Source organism: Microtus ochrogaster, chromosome X (genome assembly GCF_000317375.1).
Source record: "Microtus ochrogaster isolate Prairie Vole_2 chromosome X, MicOch1.0, whole genome shotgun sequence".
In the NCBI taxonomy this organism is placed as follows: Eukaryota; Metazoa; Chordata; class Mammalia; order Rodentia; family Cricetidae; genus Microtus; species Microtus ochrogaster.
In genome coordinates this window covers 45,133,936-45,155,577 of record NC_022026.1, presented here as the reverse complement: position 1 = coordinate 45,155,577, position 21,642 = coordinate 45,133,936, and the positions used below count along the sequence as shown (strand labels likewise).

At 40.7% G+C, this 21,642-nt stretch overlaps 1 protein-coding gene across 1 annotated transcript in view; it reads left to right on the top strand.

The window, feature by feature from the left end:
• Nucleotides 1–21,270, top strand: part of Vegfd (vascular endothelial growth factor D) — a 33,320-nt gene extending 12,050 nt beyond the window's left edge. The window contains exons 2-6 of the mRNA XM_013350560.2: nucleotides 4,249–4,474; nucleotides 9,963–10,153; nucleotides 12,715–12,863; nucleotides 14,228–14,328; nucleotides 19,272–21,270. Of these exons, the coding sequence (XP_013206014.1) occupies nucleotides 4,249–4,474; nucleotides 9,963–10,153; nucleotides 12,715–12,863; nucleotides 14,228–14,328; nucleotides 19,272–19,495 (891 nt within the window). The 3' untranslated portion in view covers nucleotides 19,496–21,270. The remainder of the gene's footprint in view (nucleotides 1–4,248; nucleotides 4,475–9,962; nucleotides 10,154–12,714; nucleotides 12,864–14,227; nucleotides 14,329–19,271) is intronic.
• Nucleotides 21,271–21,642: the final 372 nt, after the last annotated feature.

Genomic DNA, 21,642 nt, shown 5'->3' with positions numbered 1-21,642 from the left:
GGAGGGAAATGGGAGGCTGGGAGGAGGCGGAAACTTGTTTTTTTTTTCCTTTTCTCAATAAAAAAAAAATTACCTTGAGAAATGGGCCGTTTGAAATTTGGAGGAATTTGATAGGCAATTTAGTCTACCATTTAGGGTCACAGTTAACTTCATCACACTGTTTAAGGGAGGAAATGATATCACTGTTTTTCAGTCTTTTAAAGGCCTTATAAGTTGAGAACCGGATAAAAAGAATAGAATTTTTGCATGTATGGAATGCTCACAGAGTTGAGTTGTGGAGACAATACATTTTACACATTCAACAGACAGGGCATGTGAGCAAGGCGATGGCTTTAGAACTCCAGTTCAGCCAGATGCTCATGCACATGTTCTGACCTTAATGTGTATCATGAAGGAATGCGAAGACCAGGCCAATTCTCCAGTCATTTATCCCATGCTAATCAGGGTTCTTGTACAGAGCTTGAATATTAACCCTTTGATCTTACGGGTTTTCAGCTGGCAATGACACGATCCAATGAATCTTAAATCAATTCTGTTGTTGCTTCTTGGAAATTGGCTCCTAGGTGGGTCAAAGTAGAAGGAAGACTGAGGCACTAGATGGGTGTGGTCACATGAACCGGTAATCCCACAATCCCAGAAGTAGTACGGTGATCTAGTCCAAGCCCAGTTTTAAAGGGGGTGATATGGACCAGTGAGTATAGCCATGCTCCAAATTATTGGCTTTCTTAAAATCACTTGGGAAGATTTATTTTTTATTACTTTGAAACAAAGTCCTATGTATCCCAGGCTCGCTCAGTACCTATTAGAGTATGTTGAAGCTCTAACACAGCTGCCTCCACCTCCAAGGTTGTGGGGTTAGTGGTGGGTACCTCCATGCCAGGTTTGTGCAGCTCTGTGACCTCAGGCAAGCAGACCTACCAACCGAGCTATATCACCAGCCCCTAGAGAGTTCTTTAAGAATACTTTTTATCTTAAAGTAATTCTAACTTTATGGAAAAGTTGCAAAGACACACAGAGAATTGCTGCGAACCCTCCACTCAGCTGCTACTACTGAAGCAGACACAGGCCTTTTTTTCTTTTGAAGTTGTGGTCCAAATCTGTAAAATGGGACTCTCTAATGATAAGATTGGATCATCAGTATTTTTTTTAAAGGTTGCCCCCGCATTCATTCAAGGTGAAGGTAAGTCTGGGAACCTCTGCTCTAAATCCTTTTCAATAGGGAATAAGCCAGCCAACAGTGTGGGCATTGCTTGGTGGCTTGTTAGTAATGTAACTTCATGTGGGAAAAAGTTAGTCTATGTATATAATAACATTTATATGATGACAAAGTTGTGTTGCAGAAACCTTCAACCCTATGCTTTAAAAGCTGATTGTTGGTAGCTAAAAACCATCAGAGAGTGATTTGTTATTTAGGAGGAGAATTGATAACAGTCTTGAATTAATGACAGACCAAGGCCACCACTCTAATAGCAGAGACCAGGTAAGGCCTTTCCCATCCTCTCATCTTGCAGATTGCACTATAATTATTTTAGATTTTACTAGTGCTTAGATCAGAAAGTTGAAAGAAATAAAGAGCAATTCATTTGGCAATAGTTCAGCAGTGAAAACTATTGATATCAAGAGTTTAAGTCTGCATTTTTGGACAATGGTAACACTTTCTTATGTTTAGCTTCGTCTTACCCATGCAGATAGCATAAAGTTGACCACACAAAAATCAACGAGTTTAGAATGCCTATCGAAAGGGATCCATTTTCAACCCTTCCCAAAATGTGTGTGCGGATAAATTACTTGCTTTTGTTGGGCTGTTCATATTTCCATTTAGAATTATAAAAGCGACTGTTGCCGATTTCTCAGTTATTTCAAACTAGCTTTTCATTTAGCAAAGTAGGCTTAAATAGCTTTGAGTATTTAAGTAAATGTTATGATTTCACAAAGAAACCAGTCATAGGGCTATAATCTTAACATCAATTCAATCATTTTAATTCAGGCTTCAGGATTAATGTTTTATCCTTGGTTTTTATCATAAGATTTTTTTTTAAAGAAGCCAAAATTGAATTGAGACTTGTAAGATATGAAGCCATACATCAGCCTTACTTAGGCATGGTACTGGATAAAATTTTACCTACATAAATAAAAATTCTTTCAGCAATGCCCAATCTAATAAAAAATTGTAGAGGGTTCATACACAAGTACTTGTACTTACGCCTATTTCCACTCCTTTTCCCTGTCCAATTCTTCCCTTGTCTCTCCCCTACTCTTCCTCAAATTCACAACCTCTTCTTCTATAATTATTGTTATACACACAAGTGGTGTACACAAACATGCACACATGCACATACAGACACAAACACGCACACACGCGCGTGCGCACAGGTGCACACACACACACACACACACACACACACAAAGCCTGCTATGCCCAACTTAATAATCTTTTTAAAAGTATTTGTTGGACTTTCTCATTACCTTATTGAAGCAGTGTTGTCAAAATTTTATCTTGAAAATGGAATTGGGTATGAGGTAGCTTTGCCATTGAACTAGAAAGGGGAGATGGATGGTCAGGCAAAGAGAAGCCATTAACAAATTAGCCTTAACGTAGGATGATCGCATTTAAGAGTTGTCAGGGAAATGAGCAATTAACCAGTTTTGTCTCCAGGGTTCTCAGCTAAAAAAGCTGTGGCATGCCACCCACATTCAGTGCCAAGTTCACAAATCCCATCTGTGCTCTTTAAGCTTCTTTCTCTTCCTTGCCAAAAATGTGTTTGCTTCAAACTCCAGAGATCTAATGAGAAACTACCAAGATAATCTCACCGAGCTTCTGAGGCAGCTTTTTTTGTCTACAGACCCACAAGGCTCCCTATGACTCACCTGTTTCAAACGGTGCTTTTTTATTATTATTATTATCTTCATACTGATCAACTAACTCGCCAAATGTCAAGCCTTACAGGCTCTGTTTTCTCTCCCCTGTATATGCTTTCAGTTTCTTCTCTATTGGCTCTTTCCCCCAGCGTACAAACATATTTAATACTCTCCTACCTCCGGCCAAAATGTGCCTTCCATCTGGACTTCTAGGCAAAATGGCTAAGGTGAATGCTGCCTGGTATGATCACATAAGCCTGAGATGTCAGGACTTTGGAAGCTGAGACAGGAAGATCACAAGTTCCAGACCAACCTTGGCTACGAAATGAGACCTTGCCTCAAAAACAACAATAACAACAAAAGCCATAACCTTGAAGATACATATTTTGACTTTTTTTTTAGTTCATAGACTGCAACTGGTTAATAAAACAGTAGTAAACAAACATGTAAAGTCATCTAAACACTAAATGCTGATAAACTAACCATCAAGTCAAAGCTGCAGGACTGAAAGATGTGAGCCTGGGAGAGAGAGGCCATCAAGAGCTCAGCTCCAGAATTGGGGGGATGGTCAGTTAGCAAAATGTCTACCTACCATGCTTAGGGCCCAAAGACTGATCCCCAGGGCTGGGGAAAATACTCTAGTAGGAAATGGACTCCGTTGGTATATATATGTATGTATTATTATTTTGTATAACCAAGCCCCTACTTTTGAACAGGTAGTTATGAATCAAAAATATTAACTTGGGCTCCCTGCCCCCACAAATATACCCATCTAGTCTAGTTGCACCATATTAGCCAATACAGTTCAGATGCAACCACAGAGAAACAGCAAGACTTCATCTTAAACTAGGAAATGGGGCTGTCATCACAATAAAAGACAATAAAAGAATCTCTACTGCTTGTCTGTGGCTGCAGTAGTATGGTACCATAAACCTGGTGTCTCGGAACAACAAAATCCCAAAAATCAAGGTGTCAAACTCTCTTGGCATGAAGCATTGCCTCATCTGTTTTGGGGGGCTCGAGGTAATCCCTGAGTTGTGGCCTCATCACTTCATGTCCACCTCCGTATTCACATGACCCTACTGTGTCTTTGTCTTCTCCTGGTTTCTAAGGACCTTGTTCATTGTACTTTGGGTTCACATGACTAATATCACAAGGACTTTACCTCCATTATATATGCATTTTTCCTGAATAAGACAATGTGCTCAGGCTCTGGAAGTAAGGAAGTAGATGGATCTATCATTTTGAAGTCCACCATTAAGCATGGTTTGGCCTAGGCCCCAGTGCACATTTGAATAATCTTGTCTAGTTTCTTTTCAGATGGTCTATAGTTCAAACTGTTAGCAGCCACAGTTATCACGATATCTTTGTAACTTACTCTCAAACTAGGATTTTTCTTTCGAGCGATCATCCCGGTCAATGTTGGAACGATCTGAACAACAGATCAGAGCTGCTTCTAGTTTGGAGGAGCTGCTGCAAGTTGCACATTCCGAGGATTGGAAGCTGTGGAGATGCCGGCTGAAGCTCAAGAATCTTGCCAGTATGGACTCACGCTCAACATCCCATCGCTCCACTAGATTTGCGGCAACATTCTATGATACGGAAACGCTAAAAGGTAGGTGTGTGAGTGAAATGGCAGATTATGTCCTTATCAGATAGTGGCACAGGTACCAACTCCTTCCAAAAGTTTGAGTAGAGTGGGTATGTATCAGAGCGGGGGAAGGGGAGTCTTTCTCTTTATGGCAAGACGGTTCACTGGATAGAGATGAAAATGGTTCTCAGCCACACGTATGCTCCTCCATAAATAAACAGATATAATAAAAACGTAAACAAATCAGTATTTGCAAGAGTCATTTCTCTCCTTCTACCTTGTGGGGCTCAGGAAATGAACACAGATCTTCAGGCTTGGCAGCAAGCACCTTTACCCACTGAACCATCTTGCCAGCTCAAGAAATCTGTGTTTTAAATGCCTACTCCACAAAGAAGAATAGTCAGTATGATTTTGATGTCTACGTGCAACCCAAAAACATTTCACATTATCAAAATAAGTTTAACTCAGGAATTTGGGAGCATGGTAATACAGAAAGACTGCTTTTAGGGAGGGAAAAACAGGTTTAAAATAACCTCACTATTCATTCGATTACTGTGCAGATAGAGAGGAAAACCAAGAAAGAGCTATGGCTTTTCTTCAGAACTCTGTGGTTTTTATCTAAAAGCTAAAGGTAGAAATTGCAAAGTAAGGCATAATAATGGGTTCTGGTTACTCAGAGAATAACAGAGAAAATTCTTGACACAAAATAATCAAAGCTTAGGACTAGAAAATAGCATGCAAACATACAGTCACCCTTTTGGATCCTCAGGTTCTGCCCACCCCCCATGGGGTCAGCCATCACACATGTCAAATACTTCATGGAAATGCATGTGTTCTGAACATATCCATACCTTGTTTTGACATACAATATACTGTAACGACTATTTGTATGGCATTTGTGTATTTTATTTGTGTTACCAGAAGTTATCGAGACATGATTTCCAGTGTAAAGGAAGATACAGGTGGGCTATTTACAAATTCTAGCCCAATTATATAAGGAATTTGTTAACCCAAGGATTGAGTATCTATCTGTAGGGTATCCTGGGTCCAGTCCTCCACAGATATCAAGGGACCATTATATTTCCGAATTTATTCCTGGGGTAGTGGTGGAGATAGATGTGCCGTGTCTACTTATGCCACTTTCATGATATCCAGATTGAGATATAGACTCTTTCCAAGACTAGTGTTTATACATACTGTGATATGATGAATGAAATGTTTTTAAATAAAGTTGTGTGGACTTGATTAGGCATTTAGCTCTCTGATAAAATATCAACATAACTTGAGAAACCAGTGGCCTTGTTAGATTTAGTCTTGTAGATACAAATATTACCACATAGTACTTGAGTATATCCACTGCTTAATTTCAGCCGATCCTTAAGCAAGAATTATTCTTTTCTTTCTATCTAGAGTTGTCTTTTTTTCCCTAAAGAATGGATTGCACGGGATTCAGCTATGGGGAAAGCTGTATGGAAGTGAGGGGAATCCCATGGCAGCGTACGTGTGAAGGAAGTTCTTTGTGCTCATGAGTTGGACTGTGTGTCTGAGTGAGGGTCTAGTTGTTGATTCATGTGGTGATTTTACATGGACTTGACAAAAACAACTGCATCTGGAGACTGCAGACTTTGGCCAGATTACGTGTCCGAAGGCCCGAGGGGCATGTACAGATGACCTGTAAAGACAGTTTTCCCATAAAACCACAAGGCAGTGATTTGTAAAAGTCAACCAGGTTGACATTTTCTAAGAAGGAAACCATAAAAAATCAGAGAATTTGCAGCTTCCACGGTTTCCCTCGTAATTATGTGGAGGACCAGCTGAAGTTATTCCTTAAATTAGAAGAAACAGATAATCAAATAAGTGTGTTACACTGATTATGTTTTGTTATCTAGTCCCTCTCAAGGATTTCAGGGTAATTCCCTGGGCCATAGTAAAAAAAAAAAAAACTGGCCTTATGGAACCTTAGTCGGTGCTCTTGGTCATTACTGCATGAGATTTTGATTATAATCTCGTCCAACTTTTAAAAGTTATAACTTTATAGAGAAAAATCAAGTAGAAAATAACATTTAAATAGTGTTTTAAACAATGGATATTTTCATAAGTCAATTGCTCTTTCTGTCAAAGATTCATGACTAACAGTTGCAATTTAAATAGCACCCCCTAGCAATGCTAAATAATGGTGTCATGCATACAGCCTGAAAATGCGTTTTAGCATCAGAAATTTAAAAGTATTAATTTTATATTCTATGTATGTATGGGTGTTTTGCCAGCATGTATGTCTGTGCACCACATGTATGCAGTACCCATGGAGACCAGAATAAGGCATCAGATCCACTGGAATTGAGTTAGAGGTGTGAGCTTCCATACGGATGCTGGGAACTAAACATGGGTCATCTGGAGGAGCAGCTGGTACTTCTGAGCCATCTCTCCAGGACCATTGTCATAGTTAGGGTTTCTATTGCTGTGAAAAGACACCATGACCACGGCAGTTCTTAGAAAGGGAAATATTTAATTGTGGTGTCACACTTAGAGTTCAGAAGTTTAGTCCACCATCTTCATGGCGGGAAGCAAGGCAGCTTGCAAGCAGACATGGTACCAGAGAAGGAGCTAGAGTTCTTACATCTTGACTCACAGGCAATAGGAAGTGGTCTGTCTCACAGGGTGTGACTTGAGCATATGTGAAACCTCAATGCCTGCTTCCACAGTGACACACTTCCTCCAGAAAGACCACACCTACTCCAACAAGGCCACACCTCTTAATAGTGTCACTCCCCTTGGGGGCCATTTTCTTTCAAACCACCACACCCACCAATATACATATTTTAAATACAGTTTCTAAAACTGTTTGCCTGTTACTATATCTTACCCCCAAATTTGATTGTCCCAAACAGACTGTGTGTACACATGCAAGTGTACATGTGTGTACGTACGGATGCATACGGTTGTGGAGGCCAGAGCCTGGGGACAACCTAGAAATTAATTCTTCAGGTGCCATCCTACTTGTAAAACAGATTTTTGGGGTTTCACATTTTTTTAGAGATCTGAAATACAAGCATGGCCAGGATTTTTTTTTTTTCTTATTCAGGATCTCTCTGGAGCCTACAGTCAAGGTCTTCATCTGGGCTCCACGTATCTCAAGGTTCAACTGGGGCATAATGTACTTCCAAGTTCATTCAACGGTTGCTTGTAGGATTAAGTTGCACATGGACTCTTGGACTGTGAAGGGCCCCTTCCTCGCTGCCTGTTGGCCAGAGGCTGCCCTCAGTTGGTAGTAGCTTCAAAAGTGACTTTCAGGCTGGACAAGTGGCTTGGAGGTTAGGAGTACATACTGCTCTTGTAGAGGACCCATGCTTGTTTCCTATCATTTGTATAAGGTGGGTTCACAACCATTCATAACTCCACCTTTGTTTTTAAAATAGGGTCTCTTATTGTAACTGAAGCTCACTGATTTGAATAGCCTGCCTGGCCAGCAAACCCTAGAGCTCCATCTGTCTCTTCCTTCCCAGCACTAGGATTCCAGGGGTATGTCAGCATGCCCAGCTTTTTTTGTGGGTTCTGAACTAAGGTCCTTGCATTTGTGCAGCCCACATTTTCCCAACTGAGCCACCTCCCCAACCCTAATGTAGGTGAAATTTCTTTTGTTGCCAGCTCCAAATAATTACACAGAGATTTCATTTTAATTATAAATGCTTTGCCTGTAGCTTAAGCTTGTCCCACTAGCTCTTATAACTTAACCCTTTTCTATTAATCTACATTTTGCCTCATGACTTTTTACCTCTCTTCTATCTTGAACCTCCTGTTTCCTCTCTGTGTCCTCTGGTATCCTTCCCACACATTAATTCATCTCTTCCTCTATCTCTGCCTGAAAGTTCTGGCTAATCTCTTCTTGCATAGCTATTGGCCATTCAGCTTTTTATTAAACCAATCAGAAGGAACCTTGGCAAAGATAAATCTTCACAGTTATAAAAAAAGATTATTACACAACATATCCTCCTTTTTGTCTAAATATAAAGAAAAGGTTTTCTTTTAACTCTAACAGTAAAACTATATACAGTAAGAACAATTATCAGGTACTGTCCAAATAATAAGGGATAGTTTTAACTTTAACAAAGTAAAACTATATACAATAAGAACATTTTCAAGTAAGAATTACATTCACAATGTTTAGTCCGTATGTGTTTGGCAAATTTGGAGAAAGTACTGTATTATCTATTCTATCTTAGTGAGTCCAAAGTTTTTTACCTAAACTATTTTTACGGTAGCTTGTATCACCAATCTAAAATATATTTTTAGACCTTAAAACATTTTCTTAAACAATTTAAGCTTTTATGTTTCTCAATCTTGTACATTTTATATCTCCTTTGTGAGTTTCTTTTATGAATTTGGTAACAAAGAAAAGTGTAACTATAACTAGCTCATCTTCAACCCCATCTGAGACCTAAGAAGGTCTCCTGCACCTTGATTCACCTCCTCTTCCTCTCTATGCCCAGAAGTCTTGCCTATCCAGTCCTGCCTAGCTATTGGCCATTCAGCTCTTTTTTTTCTGTTTATATTTCTGTTTTTAATTTTTGCATTTTTTCAGCTCTTTATTAAACCAGTTAGAAGGTACCTTGGCAAAGACACATCTTCATGGTATACAAAAAGATTATTCCACAACACCCTGTATTTCCTTTTTTCTAGTTTCCCTCAAATTAGTTATGGCCAGGGAGCTGCTTCTTCCATTAAAATGAAAGGGCTTATCTTGTCATCTTCTAAAAACCGTGGACGGTTTCAAAAGTGAAAAGTCTGATTTGAGGAAAAATCAATTCCATTGGAACACCCACTTGTGTACTTGTCAGCTTTAAGTCTCTGTGCACTTATACAAGCAGACAACAGAAATTTATTTCTCTATGATTTTAAAACCTATTCCTACAGTTGTACCCTGTAAGTTACTTGAGAAATGACACTCACATGTTATGTCTCCATATTAGCCCACTGGTTTCCTTATTATTCAGCCTTTGCAAATGGCACGTGTGTGGCTATTTGCAAAACATAGTGCTCCCCCAAAGGAAAATAAAATATTTTATGAAGTGATTTTATCAATGGAAAAGTATAGAGATTTCAATTAAGAATTTTTTTTTTGCAGGCACATCTTTGACTGAAGGATGGACAAAACTATCCATCTAGGGGTTAGAAAGATGGTTCAGGGGTTAAGACCACTTGCCATTCTTACATAGGACCCGGGTTCTCTTCCCACGTGGTGACTCACAACTATCTGTAACTCCTGTTCCAGGGGATCCAATGAGCTCTTCTAATCTCCAAAGGCACCAGCCACACATGTGGTGCACATACATACATGTAGGCAAACATCTATACACATAAAATAAAATAAATACATTTCTAAAAGAAATGTTTAAATACCCACCTAGTAAAATAAACAAGTACCAAAAGGTGTGGGCGGGCGGGCATGAAAACACTTATGTTGTGTACCGGGGCCATTTTTGTCTTCAGGCCTCAATGTACTTTATTCCTGCAGTTATAGATGAGGAATGGCAGAGAACCCAGTGTAGCCCTCGAGAGACCTGCGTGGAAGTCGCCAGCGAGCTGGGAAAGACAACCAACACGTTCTTCAAGCCCCCCTGCGTGAACGTGTTCCGGTGTGGAGGCTGCTGCAATGAGGAGGGTGTGATGTGTATGAACACCAGCACCTCCTACATCTCCAAACAGGTACGAGGAAATGAAGACGCTGCCGCTGACCTTGTCACCAAGCAACTGAGCTAAATCCTTCTTGTGGGGAACCTCATCCAATTCCCCAAACAAACTCAGAGGCTATCTTATCCTCCTTGTCAGGGAAGGAAATTGAGGCTCAGGGAGGTAATATAATATCCGCCATGACGCAGCCTCGTTAGTTCCCATCTACCTAAGGCTGTAAAATCAAGACGGACCTTTGGACATTACTAGAACAGGGTGTTCAAAGAAATGAAGGAAGCTGTGCTGTCTTATGTAGCTGTTCCCGTGTATGGAGTTTAATTGGAATGATGGAGAAAAGCTGACTGAAGAGTGGGGGTGGGGTCAGAGGAATGCAAGGAGGACCAGCTAAGAGGGGGAGGTGCTCTCACCCTAAAACTGAAGAGGCTGAAGGAGGGAGCAGGCATAGGAACAGAGGGAAAATGGTAGCGGACTTCCCACTTGGTGGATGCCCACTATTAGCGTGGTGGGGAAAGTAAGCATGTGCGAGAATCAAAAGAACCCGGAACCAGTGAGAGCAGGTCCAGAGCCTGCTAGGGAAGGGAAGAGAGACCAGGACTCTGGGGTAGAGTGGGGAATGAAGGGAGAATCTGCAGCACAAGAGTCTTGAAAGAATCCTGCAGTGCCCGAGAAGGAAATAAAATAAATGAATCAAATCACATTTCCCCTGTAGCTACGTGTCCGTGGCTACCATCTTCCTGTAAGACGTAGTAAAAGCTCTGTGTGGGAACTGAAGTAACCCACTTAGGAAAGCGCTATGAAAGTGCTGTCAACCAAGCCACATTCCTTTTGATCCTCTGTTGTGAATTCCTCACATGTTACAACTCATTTATCACATTTATATGTCTCCTCATGATCCTGTAGCAAAAGACAATTACACGGGTGCCAAATCCATCCATGCCAAGGAATGTTCTAAATGCCCATTTGTTTCGTTAATAGATTAAAGTTTTCTAAATTTTGTCCCCCACCCCCACCCCCATCTAAACTGTCTTTAAGAGTGTAGTAATTTCGTGTCTGAACCCTTTTGGAGAATTTTAGAACTCAACATATCTGACCCCTACTATTTGATAACTAGAAACAATGACGTAAGTATGGCTACAATCAATGGTTAGTAAAACAATTCAGTGTCTGATGGTGGTATTCCGTGGAGCGTAGCTGAAGAATTGTGCAAGAACATGAAGTTTATGCAGAAAAACACCCTGACTGGTTCTCAGGGAGGTCTCACGACATGTTGAAAGGTCCGAGTAAACGCGACCTTAATGAGTTGTTTCCACTTTGTAGATAGCTGATTGCTTTGTTTTGACTGCTGCACTCAACAAGTGATTCATATGAAGAAATTTATTCCAGTGTTAAGTGCACAGCAGTTTTTCTTTCCAAATAAGCATACCCATGCAGTTTGGCAGTTCCTACCTTAAAGGTACAGAGTATGTGACGAACTGTCTCTTAGAAACAAACTAAATAGAACTGCATAGATTGGTGATTGAGTGGAAATGCCTTAAAAACCAAGTTCAAATCTATCTACACTTCATGGAACCACACTCGAAACTTCTTTACTCCCTTCGGGCATCTCTTTTTCCATCTATCATGAAAATATCATTAAACATGTCATTTTTTAAAAAAAACTATTTTTTATTTTTATTTATATCAGTCTGTATATGTGTCTACTACATGAGTGTAATGCCTGTGAAAGCCAGAAAAGGGCACCAGATTCCCTGGAGCCACTTGAAGTGGGTGCTGGGAACTGAACTCAGGTCCTCTGTAGAAGTACCAAGTACTCTTAAACACTGAGCCATCTCTCCAGCCTCCCAAATATAATGTTTTTACAAGTGATAAAAAATTAATAATAAAGTATTTACAATAGAGCAGGCATATAGAAACATAGGAATAGACATACTAGCTATAATTCTCTTTCTGGGTATGATCTTAACTGGTACAATGCTTTTATAGCAAATGCTCTAAAACTCAGGGGCTTCAAACGATGATAAATTATTTTTTCTTGTGTATCTGAGGTTTGAAATATTCCAAGGTGTTGTGCGAGGCCAGACCTGCTTCCTGTATCCCCAATCTCGTGGACCAGCATGGCTTCCAGGTTATAGTCTTCTCATGGCTATACCATAATCAAGAAACAATAAATCTCACAAACCATGCACAGCCCCAAATTGTATTACAATTTACAATATTACAAATTACATAGAATCTACCCAAATCTCAAAGAACCTCCAAGGATTTAATTTCATTTATCCTTACAGTTTACTTAAATTTAAAACAAGAGCAGGGACCAGTGGTACCACTTTCAAGAACTCTAGTGATGGTGAAAAGAACAGATTTGGAAAACACTTAAGAGACTTTACCAAGCTCGAGATGTCCCCTGTTTCCTGGCTCCCAACATCCCAAGCCTCTTACAATGAGTAACTCCATTCTGCATGGATAACTTTGCTAGAGTCATTACCATGAAGACAAGGACAAAAATACAGACTGTGGAAACTGAAAAAAAAAATCTATAATAAAATTTACATCATGGTTCTCTCTCTTTACTGTAGCTCTTTGAGATATCAGTGCCTCTGACATCAGTGCCTGAGTTAGTGCCTGTTAAAATTGCCAACCATACAGGCTGTAAGTGCTTGCCCACGGGCCCCCGCCATTCCTACTCAATTATCAGAAGATCCATTCAGATCCCAGAAGAAGATCAGTAAGCATTTCCTGGACTTGATAATGTCTGTTCTTGCTTTTGACAAAATTGTGTGTGCATTCCTTTATTCCTTTACCCATTATAGAAGCATCCCCAGAAAGACATGTGTTGTGTGTTTTATGTCTTGTGAATATAAAAACAAAAAGTCATGAAAGTACAAGGGGAATTTTTAGGAAAAAGGAAACAGATGAAGAGGAGGGGGCAGAGGGGAGAAGAGACGGTAAAGGTACAGGTAAATCTCAAAAAAGTATATTTTATGCACGCCTGAATAGAGCATGGTCAAACCCATTATTTTTCACAATATACATTAATAAAATGTTAGACAAACAAAAGAAATACATGTAAAATTATCAAATTATCATCTCTTCATTAAAATTGTTTATCTTTTGGCTTCAAAACCATATCTACTCATAGTATTTGACACACATATTTTTATGAGGTTCTACGTGTATATTGTAGTAGGTCCCAAACCTTGATGGTTATAAATTTGTCAGGTTTACTTACAGACACATATGAGGTTTTTGTGCCTGTTTTTTGTTTGTTTTGTTTTTGATTTTTTTGTGACAAGGTCTCACTTTGTATCTCTGGCTGGCCTGAAACTTCCTATGTGGAGCAGGTTTCCTCAACCCTCAGAGATCCACTTGCCTCTGCCTCTTGAGTTCGGGGATTCAAGGTGTGCCGCCGCATTGGCCCAACACCTTTGTTCTTAACATGAGTGGTCAAATACATGGCAAAACTGCACCAGCCTCCAAGCTACCATGTGTCCCCTCACTCCAGAGCAAGCAGTGACTCTCCTGAATTCCAGTTTACTTTCTAAAGATTTCCTAATAGAATATTGACAACTATAGAATTACTATCTAGTAAGATGCCATTCATAAATATAAACTCAGCTCTCTGTTTTATTTTATTTATGTTTGTGTCTGTGTATGCATGTTTGTTGGTCTGTGCAAATGTGTGCAAGTGCCATTGGAGTCCAGAAGAAGGTGCTGGATCACGTGGAGCTGGAGTTACAAGTGGTTGTGAGCTTACCCATATGGGTGTTGAGAACCGAACTCAGGTCCCATAGAAGAAAAGTGCTCACTCTAAACTGATGCGCCATCTCTCTAGTCCTCAAAGTTAAGGTCTTTAAAACCTTAATTATTCTCACATAGTTGTCATTTCTTAGCCGTCACCATGCTGTGTGACACAGTGCTCTCAAACATTTGTTCTCCTGAATGACTCTTAGAAACAAAATATAAAAGCACTAGAATTCTCCACATAGAATATTTAGATGATAAGATATTAAATATTGAGAATGACTTAATATTCCCAAAGGAGAATTACCTTGAAAATTTTAAATATGGCTCTTTATTTTCTTTTCCTAGATGTCCTCAATCCAAGAAACTCTGTCCTATTGACATGCTGTGGGATAACACCAAATGTAAATGTGTTTTACAGGATGAGAATCCACTCCCTGGAACAGAAGGTAAAGATGGCAATAGTGAAGTAATGACCACAGTGATAAAAAGAACATTAGCAGTAAACATGATTGAGGACTTATTATGACCAGGCAAATTAGTTATTTTTTTGTTGTTGTGATAAAATAGCAACCAAAAGCAGCTTCAGAAAGAAAGAGTGTATTTTGACTTATGGTTTGTGGGCAATACAGACCATCATGGTGGGGAAGGCATGCGAGCAGGCAGAATGGCATCAGAAGCAGGAAACTGACTGATCACACTTCATCTGCACACAGGAAGCAAAAAGAGAACAGGAAGTGGGGTGAAACTATAAACCACCAAAACCCACCTCTAGTAGTGTACTTCCTCCAGAAAGGCTCCACCTTTTAAGGGTTCCGTAACTTTCTGGAACAAAACCAATTGGGAATCAAGTGTTCAAATACAATGGGGGACATTTTTTATTGATATTTATTGAGCTCTACATTTTTCTCTGCTCCCCTCCCTGTCTCTCCCCTCCCCCTTCAACCCTCTCCCAAGGTCCCAATGGGGGACATTTTACATTCATGCCACATCAGACAATCTTGTAATCTTCATGAAACCCTATGATTTCCCCTTTTCACAAGCACACACTGTCCACCCCAAGTTATCTAGCTATTTCCTCATTATTACAAAGATAACGGTGGTAGAAGCATTTGGATTCTAGAGCCTTCTCTGTTGTGACCATATCCACCACGAATCACTCTACTGTTCATTCTCAAAGAAAAGTACAGAGTGATCAAAGCATCCCAAAAGCATATTTTCAAGAACAAACATTAAACTTTAATTAAAAAAATTACTTCAGGGTGAAGCACATAATTTGAAATCAAGCCAATAATATGGAAAAAATATAAAGAATGGAAGAACACAGGGAAACATTTTTCCAGAGCTGGAGCAAACCCTGGTATTGGGCTAAGCCACACTGGGGATTGCTAGCCTGTCAATCTTTTTTCCAATCTGTAAAGCTGTGAGTTCCAGAAGGAATATATGTTTGACAATGCATGAGTTTTTTATTTGCTCCGCATAACATGTAACATGGTTCCACTGAAAAATCACAAGGGAACATGCCGTGTGAACTCACTTGTTTCAAACTATGATTTAACAAGAATAACAAGATTAAGCTCCATGGAATCTGTCATAGAAACTAAATATCAAGCTGTGATTTGCACTTGCCCTCTTTTTCTGGTTCTTAACGGCTTTCTAAATGCTGCCTCAAGAGCTCAAACTAGGATGTGAGATAATATATTTTTAAAGTTATATAGTTAAAAGCTCACACATATAGATGTATGCACACTGACACAATATAGTAAAGGGTGACAATCAAGCCAGAATACCACAATGCAATCACTCAGAAGTCATCATCCAGCCCTACCTGAAGTCAGAGATCCCTTGGGGATATCTCAAGTAAGCAGATTGGGTACTACAGACTGTGGGAGGGTTTATAATCTGGGGTAAGGCCTTTTCTTTCTGAGGGGGGTTAATTGCTTGAGAGAACACATTGGATAGGCTCATGTACTGAGGTAAGAAGGCCTAGTAAGGAAGGAGAGGTGTGCTCTGAGCAGGGGGCTGTAAGAGCTCAACACCAATGTGAGAGAGCAAAGCACAAACCTGCTGCTGGAAAATATGAACAAGGTACTGGGATGTGTTAGTTACTTTTCTTGATGCTGTAGCAAAATACCTGGCAAAAGCAATGGAAAAAAGGAAGGAAGGGAGGAAGGAGGAAAGGAAGGAAGGAAGGAAGGGAGGGAGGGAGGGAGGGAGGGAGGGAGGGAGGGAAGGAGGAAGGGAAGAAAGAAGAAAAGAAAGAAAGAGAGATAGAGAAAGAAAGAAAGAAAGGAAGGAAGGAAGGAAGAAAGAAAGAAAGAAAGAAAGAAAGAAAGAAAGAAAGAAAGAAAGAAAGAAAGAAAGAAAGAAAGAGGCTTATTTTGGTTTTTACTTTGACATGGTTTTCACTTTGCCATGCTGGGGATGACCTGGCAGCAAGAGCATGAGAGGGCTGATCACATTGTTTCCACAGTCAGGAAGCAGACAGCACATAGCCCTTCCTGTTCCTCTCCTTCCTTTTATTCAGTCTGGGGTGCCCAGCTCACGTTTACAGTGGGTCTTCCTCAGTTAAAGCTCTCTCTGGTAGTGTCCTCAGAGGCACAACCAGAGGTGTACATCTTTGGTGGTTCTAGAATCCAGTAAAGTCACCAATAAAGATTAATCATATCACAGAGACACATAACGAATTGAGGAAAAAGGGTACATATGAGGAGACAAAACTGGGGAAACCCTTAGGATTGGAGAGAAAGACTAAATAAGCTTGTGCTGGAAAAGTCTGGATGTGATCTGGAAAAATGAAAACCACCCAAATGGTTTAAGAAAGAGAGTGGTAGCATCTGTTGGAATTGTAAAAAGATCAAGCAAACAACCGTGCAGAAGAGAATAAGTTGACCTGAGCAGGAGAGGGGGCAGGGATCTTCTGGGGAAACTGTAGCAATGGATGCAGTAAGGAAGGAGGATGGACTAAATCCCAATTACTTTTAGTTTTCATCACTCCTGACATCCTTGTGTGCCCTAAGTTTCCATCTGTTTCTCTGGTGGTCCCTTTCTATTGATGATACATTATTTTCTGTGCACTAAACACCTTTTCTGCATAAAAAGGTATTGAGCTAATTGCCTTCTCTACAGTCATTTATTCTCCAAATAGACGTGGTTGATGCAAGTCCAACTCATTTTCTTATCATTGCTATACTGGATAAAACATAATAATAGTGGAAAATGGAAGAAGGCCAAGGACAGAACACAGTGGTAACCCAGAGTCAACTTCCCTAGGGATTGAAATCAACATGTAATACATCAAGGTGTCAGCCTCAACTGGTTGCTGTTCAATCTAGTTCTCTTGCGTCCAGTCTCTGTTTCTTTTAACTTGCTTGTAAGGACATCATGTTCTGCTCTGCCACAATCTGCTAAACACCCCAGGATTGCATTTCCCTAAACTGTTCATGAATGGAGCCAGGCCTGCACAACACTTTCTTGTGCACCTCTGCTGCCACCTAGTGCTCAATGACTCTTTTAAGAGTCTTAACTGTTTTTCAGTAATCAAGCCTTATCTTGCCCTAAATTGATATTTGCCTCCGTGACTTAGAGTATATGCGGCTCATCTTTTTTCAAACTCTTCATGAAATTAAGAATGGAGTCTGTGGATATCTAGTCCATGTAATTTCTAATTATGTGTCAACTAAAGAGTAGTCAAAACCATAAGACTGGATCGTGAGAAATTGTCATTTGGGGATGAGGTGGAAGAGAAAAGAGGGAGGAGGGGAAGGGTGAGAATGAGTACGGGAGGTTTTTAGGGTCAAGGTCATGGAAGGTCTTTTCATGTTTAATATTCTGGTATAAAGTTTGGCCTTTTTGTGTGCAGAAAAACTTTAAGACATTTAAGGCATGGTTGGGCATGGTGGCTCACATCTTTAATCCCAGCACAAGCGTGGCTGAGGCAGAGGCAGGTGAATCTCTCTGAATTCAAGGTCAGCGTGATCTACAAAGCAAGTTCTAGGACATCCAGGGCTACAGAAAACCCTGTTTTGTTTTGTTTTTTAAAAGACATTTAAAGTTTCTGCCTTGATGGGATCAGGTTTGCATTTGATAGTCACCTGAGGGGACACATACTTCGGTTGTGTGGTTGTAACACAAGTAGCATCCACAAACAGAAAAAATACAAGGGACTGAGTGACTTGTGACAGAGGCAGTGTGATGGAGAAGAGAGGGCATGCACAAGGGACTGAGTGGACAGTGGCCACACAATCTAGTGGACAATGGTGCCAGTCCCCAAATGAGGCAAACTGGAAAAGAAGTAGGCTTGGGGAAGAGATACTCATCTTCTTCCAAAACCTTCACGAATGCTGAGATGAAAAGTTCAAGTTCTTCCAAACTTTTCACCTTCTCCACATGTTGTTTGCTTTTGCTTTTGATTTGAGAAAGACTCTTGTTGTTCCAGCTGAACCTTAAACTCAATATTTAGCAGAGGATAACCTTGAACTTTTGATTCTTCTGCCCCCACCTGTGGAGTGAGTCACGTGGCACCACACTCAGTCTAGGAGTCACTGGGGACGGAATCCAGAACTTCTCTCCTGCTCTAGGCAAGCATCCTACCAACGGTGTCACACCTGCAGCCCATCTCTTATTCTTTCTGCAATGAATTTCAGTCCACTAGTTGAGACTGGACCACCATCCATTGTCACCTTGTATATATTTCATACACGTGTGTGATCTGAGAAAGGAAGTGCGTCATGGGTTATCTGGAAGTTCTGAGGAAACTGTTTTTTCAACATCAGTACTTCTGGTTCCCACTCTTCTAAAACACTGGAGAGGACTACATTTGTACCCCTTAGGCAGCCTATGTCTTGTCACTGATGGTTGTTTGCATAAGTATGTGGGGTGGGTGGGTGTAGTTAAAGATGTATTTATTTTAATTTTATGCGTATGAGTATTTTGTCTTCCTTGTCTGCATACGCTTGCATGCAGTGCCTCTGCAGGCCAGAAGAGAGACCCTCTGGGATTGTAGTTATAGGTAGTTTTAAGTCACCATGTGAGTGTTGAGAACCAAACCTAGGTCTTCTGCAAGAGCAAGGAATTCTCTTAACCCCTGAGCCATCTTTCCAGCACAGAAGTTTATATTTTTAAAAGGTAGCTCAACAACATAAAAATTTGTTATGAATATTCAGTTTATGATTTTTTTAATTTAAAACCTAAGAAAACACATGAGTTCTATGTTTATGTTTTGAAATCAGTGATGGATCTCATTCTATGAAAAAATTAAGGTAAAAAAATCTATAGGCAAGAAAATTGGGAAGATCCAATTTATTGGGAAGATGTAGAACTTGCAATTAATTGGGATCATCACATCCTCTAGACCTTGGTCGCCAAACCAACACTTTCTTTTTCTGTTTAGACCACTCTTATCTCCAGGAACCAGCTCTCTGTGGACCACACATGAAGTTTGACGAAGATCGTTGTGAGTGTGTCTGCAAAACATCATGTCCTGGAGATCTCATCCAGCACCCAGAAAACTGCAGTTGCTTTGAATGTAAAGAAAGTCTAGAGAGCTGCTGCCAAAAACACAAGATTTTTCACCCAGACACATGCAGGTCAATGGTCTTTTCGCTTACCCCTTAACTTTTAATGACTGGTGCCATTTAAAGGGCATAGCGATCTGATTCGGTGTGGCTCCTTTGTCTCATTGCCCAAGCAACCCCTTAAAAAACAGACAAACAGAGGTCTGGCATCTCAGACATAAGTGGAAGCATATAGAGTGATGATGGATTCTGTTGTTGTTTCAAAACAGGGTCTCATGAATTTCACACCTGCACCCCATGCCTGCTATCATGCTATCATAAGCAAAACAAGAAGTCACTGACATTTAAACAATCAGGTTAAGGGCGGTTCAGCTCAGCAAGCTTTCTCTCTCTCTCTCTCTCTCTCTCTCTCTCTCTCTCTCTCTCTCTCTCTCTCTCTCTCTCCCTGTCTCTGTGTGTATTTTCTCAACGAAGAAGCTAGCACTAGATTTGTGTAGGCAAGAAGTTTCTGGATGACTATGATCCTTGGGCTGTTGATTGGACTTTGATCAATTTCAAAACCTACTCAAATTAACCACTGAGATTTTTTTTAAAAATAATTAAACGTTTTCTTTGATGATTTCATGCACACAGAAAATGCATTCTAAGTACTTTTACCCTTACACTCTCTTACCTCTCATCCTGTCCACCCGTTTCCTCCCTTCAAGTCCCTTTCCCACACTCAGATCTCTTTGTTTTGTTTTGTGACCCTCTATAGACAGTCGGGGCCATCTGTGTGACCACAGGCTTGGAACCATCTGTCAGAGCTTGTTCCGCTCACCCACCAGTAGCACCACAGCTGAAGACAGTGACTCCAGTCTCCCAGCTTCTATCGGTAGCCTACAGTTCATTACGGAGGGGTGGGGCCCCTCACAAATGCAGAGGTGGCCACCTTGTGTAGGCCTAGGGCAGATTCTCGCAGCTGTGGTGAGTTCCTAATTGCAAAGGCTGCATCAGGCCTCGAAGATGGCATTTCCTAGCCCTTCTCTCTGGCTTCTGATTCGGACATTTTCCTGGCCCCTCTTCTGCGATGTGCCCTGAGCTTTAGAGGAGGCGGAATCAACATCTTCGTTAGGGCTGAGCCCTCGGCCAGTTGAGTGCCCATTAGAACATTACATTGATACTTTAAACACGTCTGGAAATTTTTCTTTGAAAGCAGAATCAAGTGAAATCAGAGCTGAATGGTTTACTTGAAGTTGATCTTTGCTCCTAAAGCCTCATCTTCACTTTCTTTTTCAACAGCTGTGAGGACAGATGTCCTTTTCACACCAGAACATGTGCGAGTAGAAAGCCAGGCTATGGAAAGCACTGCCGCTTTCCAAAGGGGACAAGGGCCCAGGGGCTTCACAGCCAAGAGCATCCTTGATTCAACTTTCTCCCAAGTTCCTCATCCCTGTTATTTTAAATAGCCTGCTGCTTTGTCAAGCCTGCTGTCACTGCGGCCCACCCCCCAGGTGTTAGAAAAATTGATTTTACCTAATGCCGTGGTGAATCCACATTCCCGTGCAAGAGCTGCTGGGTGAGTCCCTGGTTCACTGACAAATGACTTCTAGCTTCAGGTGCATCCGCACACCAGAGCTCAGAAAGGAAGGGGTCTGGAGAGTCCATTGTTCTGATGAATGAGAAAGGGTTGCTTGCCACCGAGTAGCAGGTGCCGCGTGATTGATTACTCAGACTGGCAAAGTCCGAGTGCGCTGCTTAGGAATTCTTCTGGTTCTTTCTTCTGTGGAATTTCATTTGTATGCTCAGCATGCTTCTACTTTTCAAGTTGATTGAGCCACTGCCTGATGTTTCATTTTTAAATGTATTTAAAGGAAATAAACATCATTATTCAAGCTGTAGAACTTGGTGTTGTTTGCTATGCTGTTCCTCTGTATTTAGTGCTAATGGGAAATATTTTCAAGACAAAAGAAAATCTAGAGATGGGAGGTGAGGGAACAAACAAATAGACGAAAACTATACCTCAGTTTTGGGGAGCCAAGGCAGAGCTCCCAGCAGGCTTATCATTCTAAATAAGGGTGACCCCAGAATGCTGGGAATCACCCTGCGGCGTGTGAATAAATTAAACTGGACCATCATCCTCTTAGGGAGAAGAACCTAACAATGCTGAAATCTCCCCACCATCTGGGATTAAGCAAACAAAACCTGTGTGTGTAGGTGTAGGTGAAGCACGCGCATGTATGTGCTTCGTATTTGTGTGCACCATGG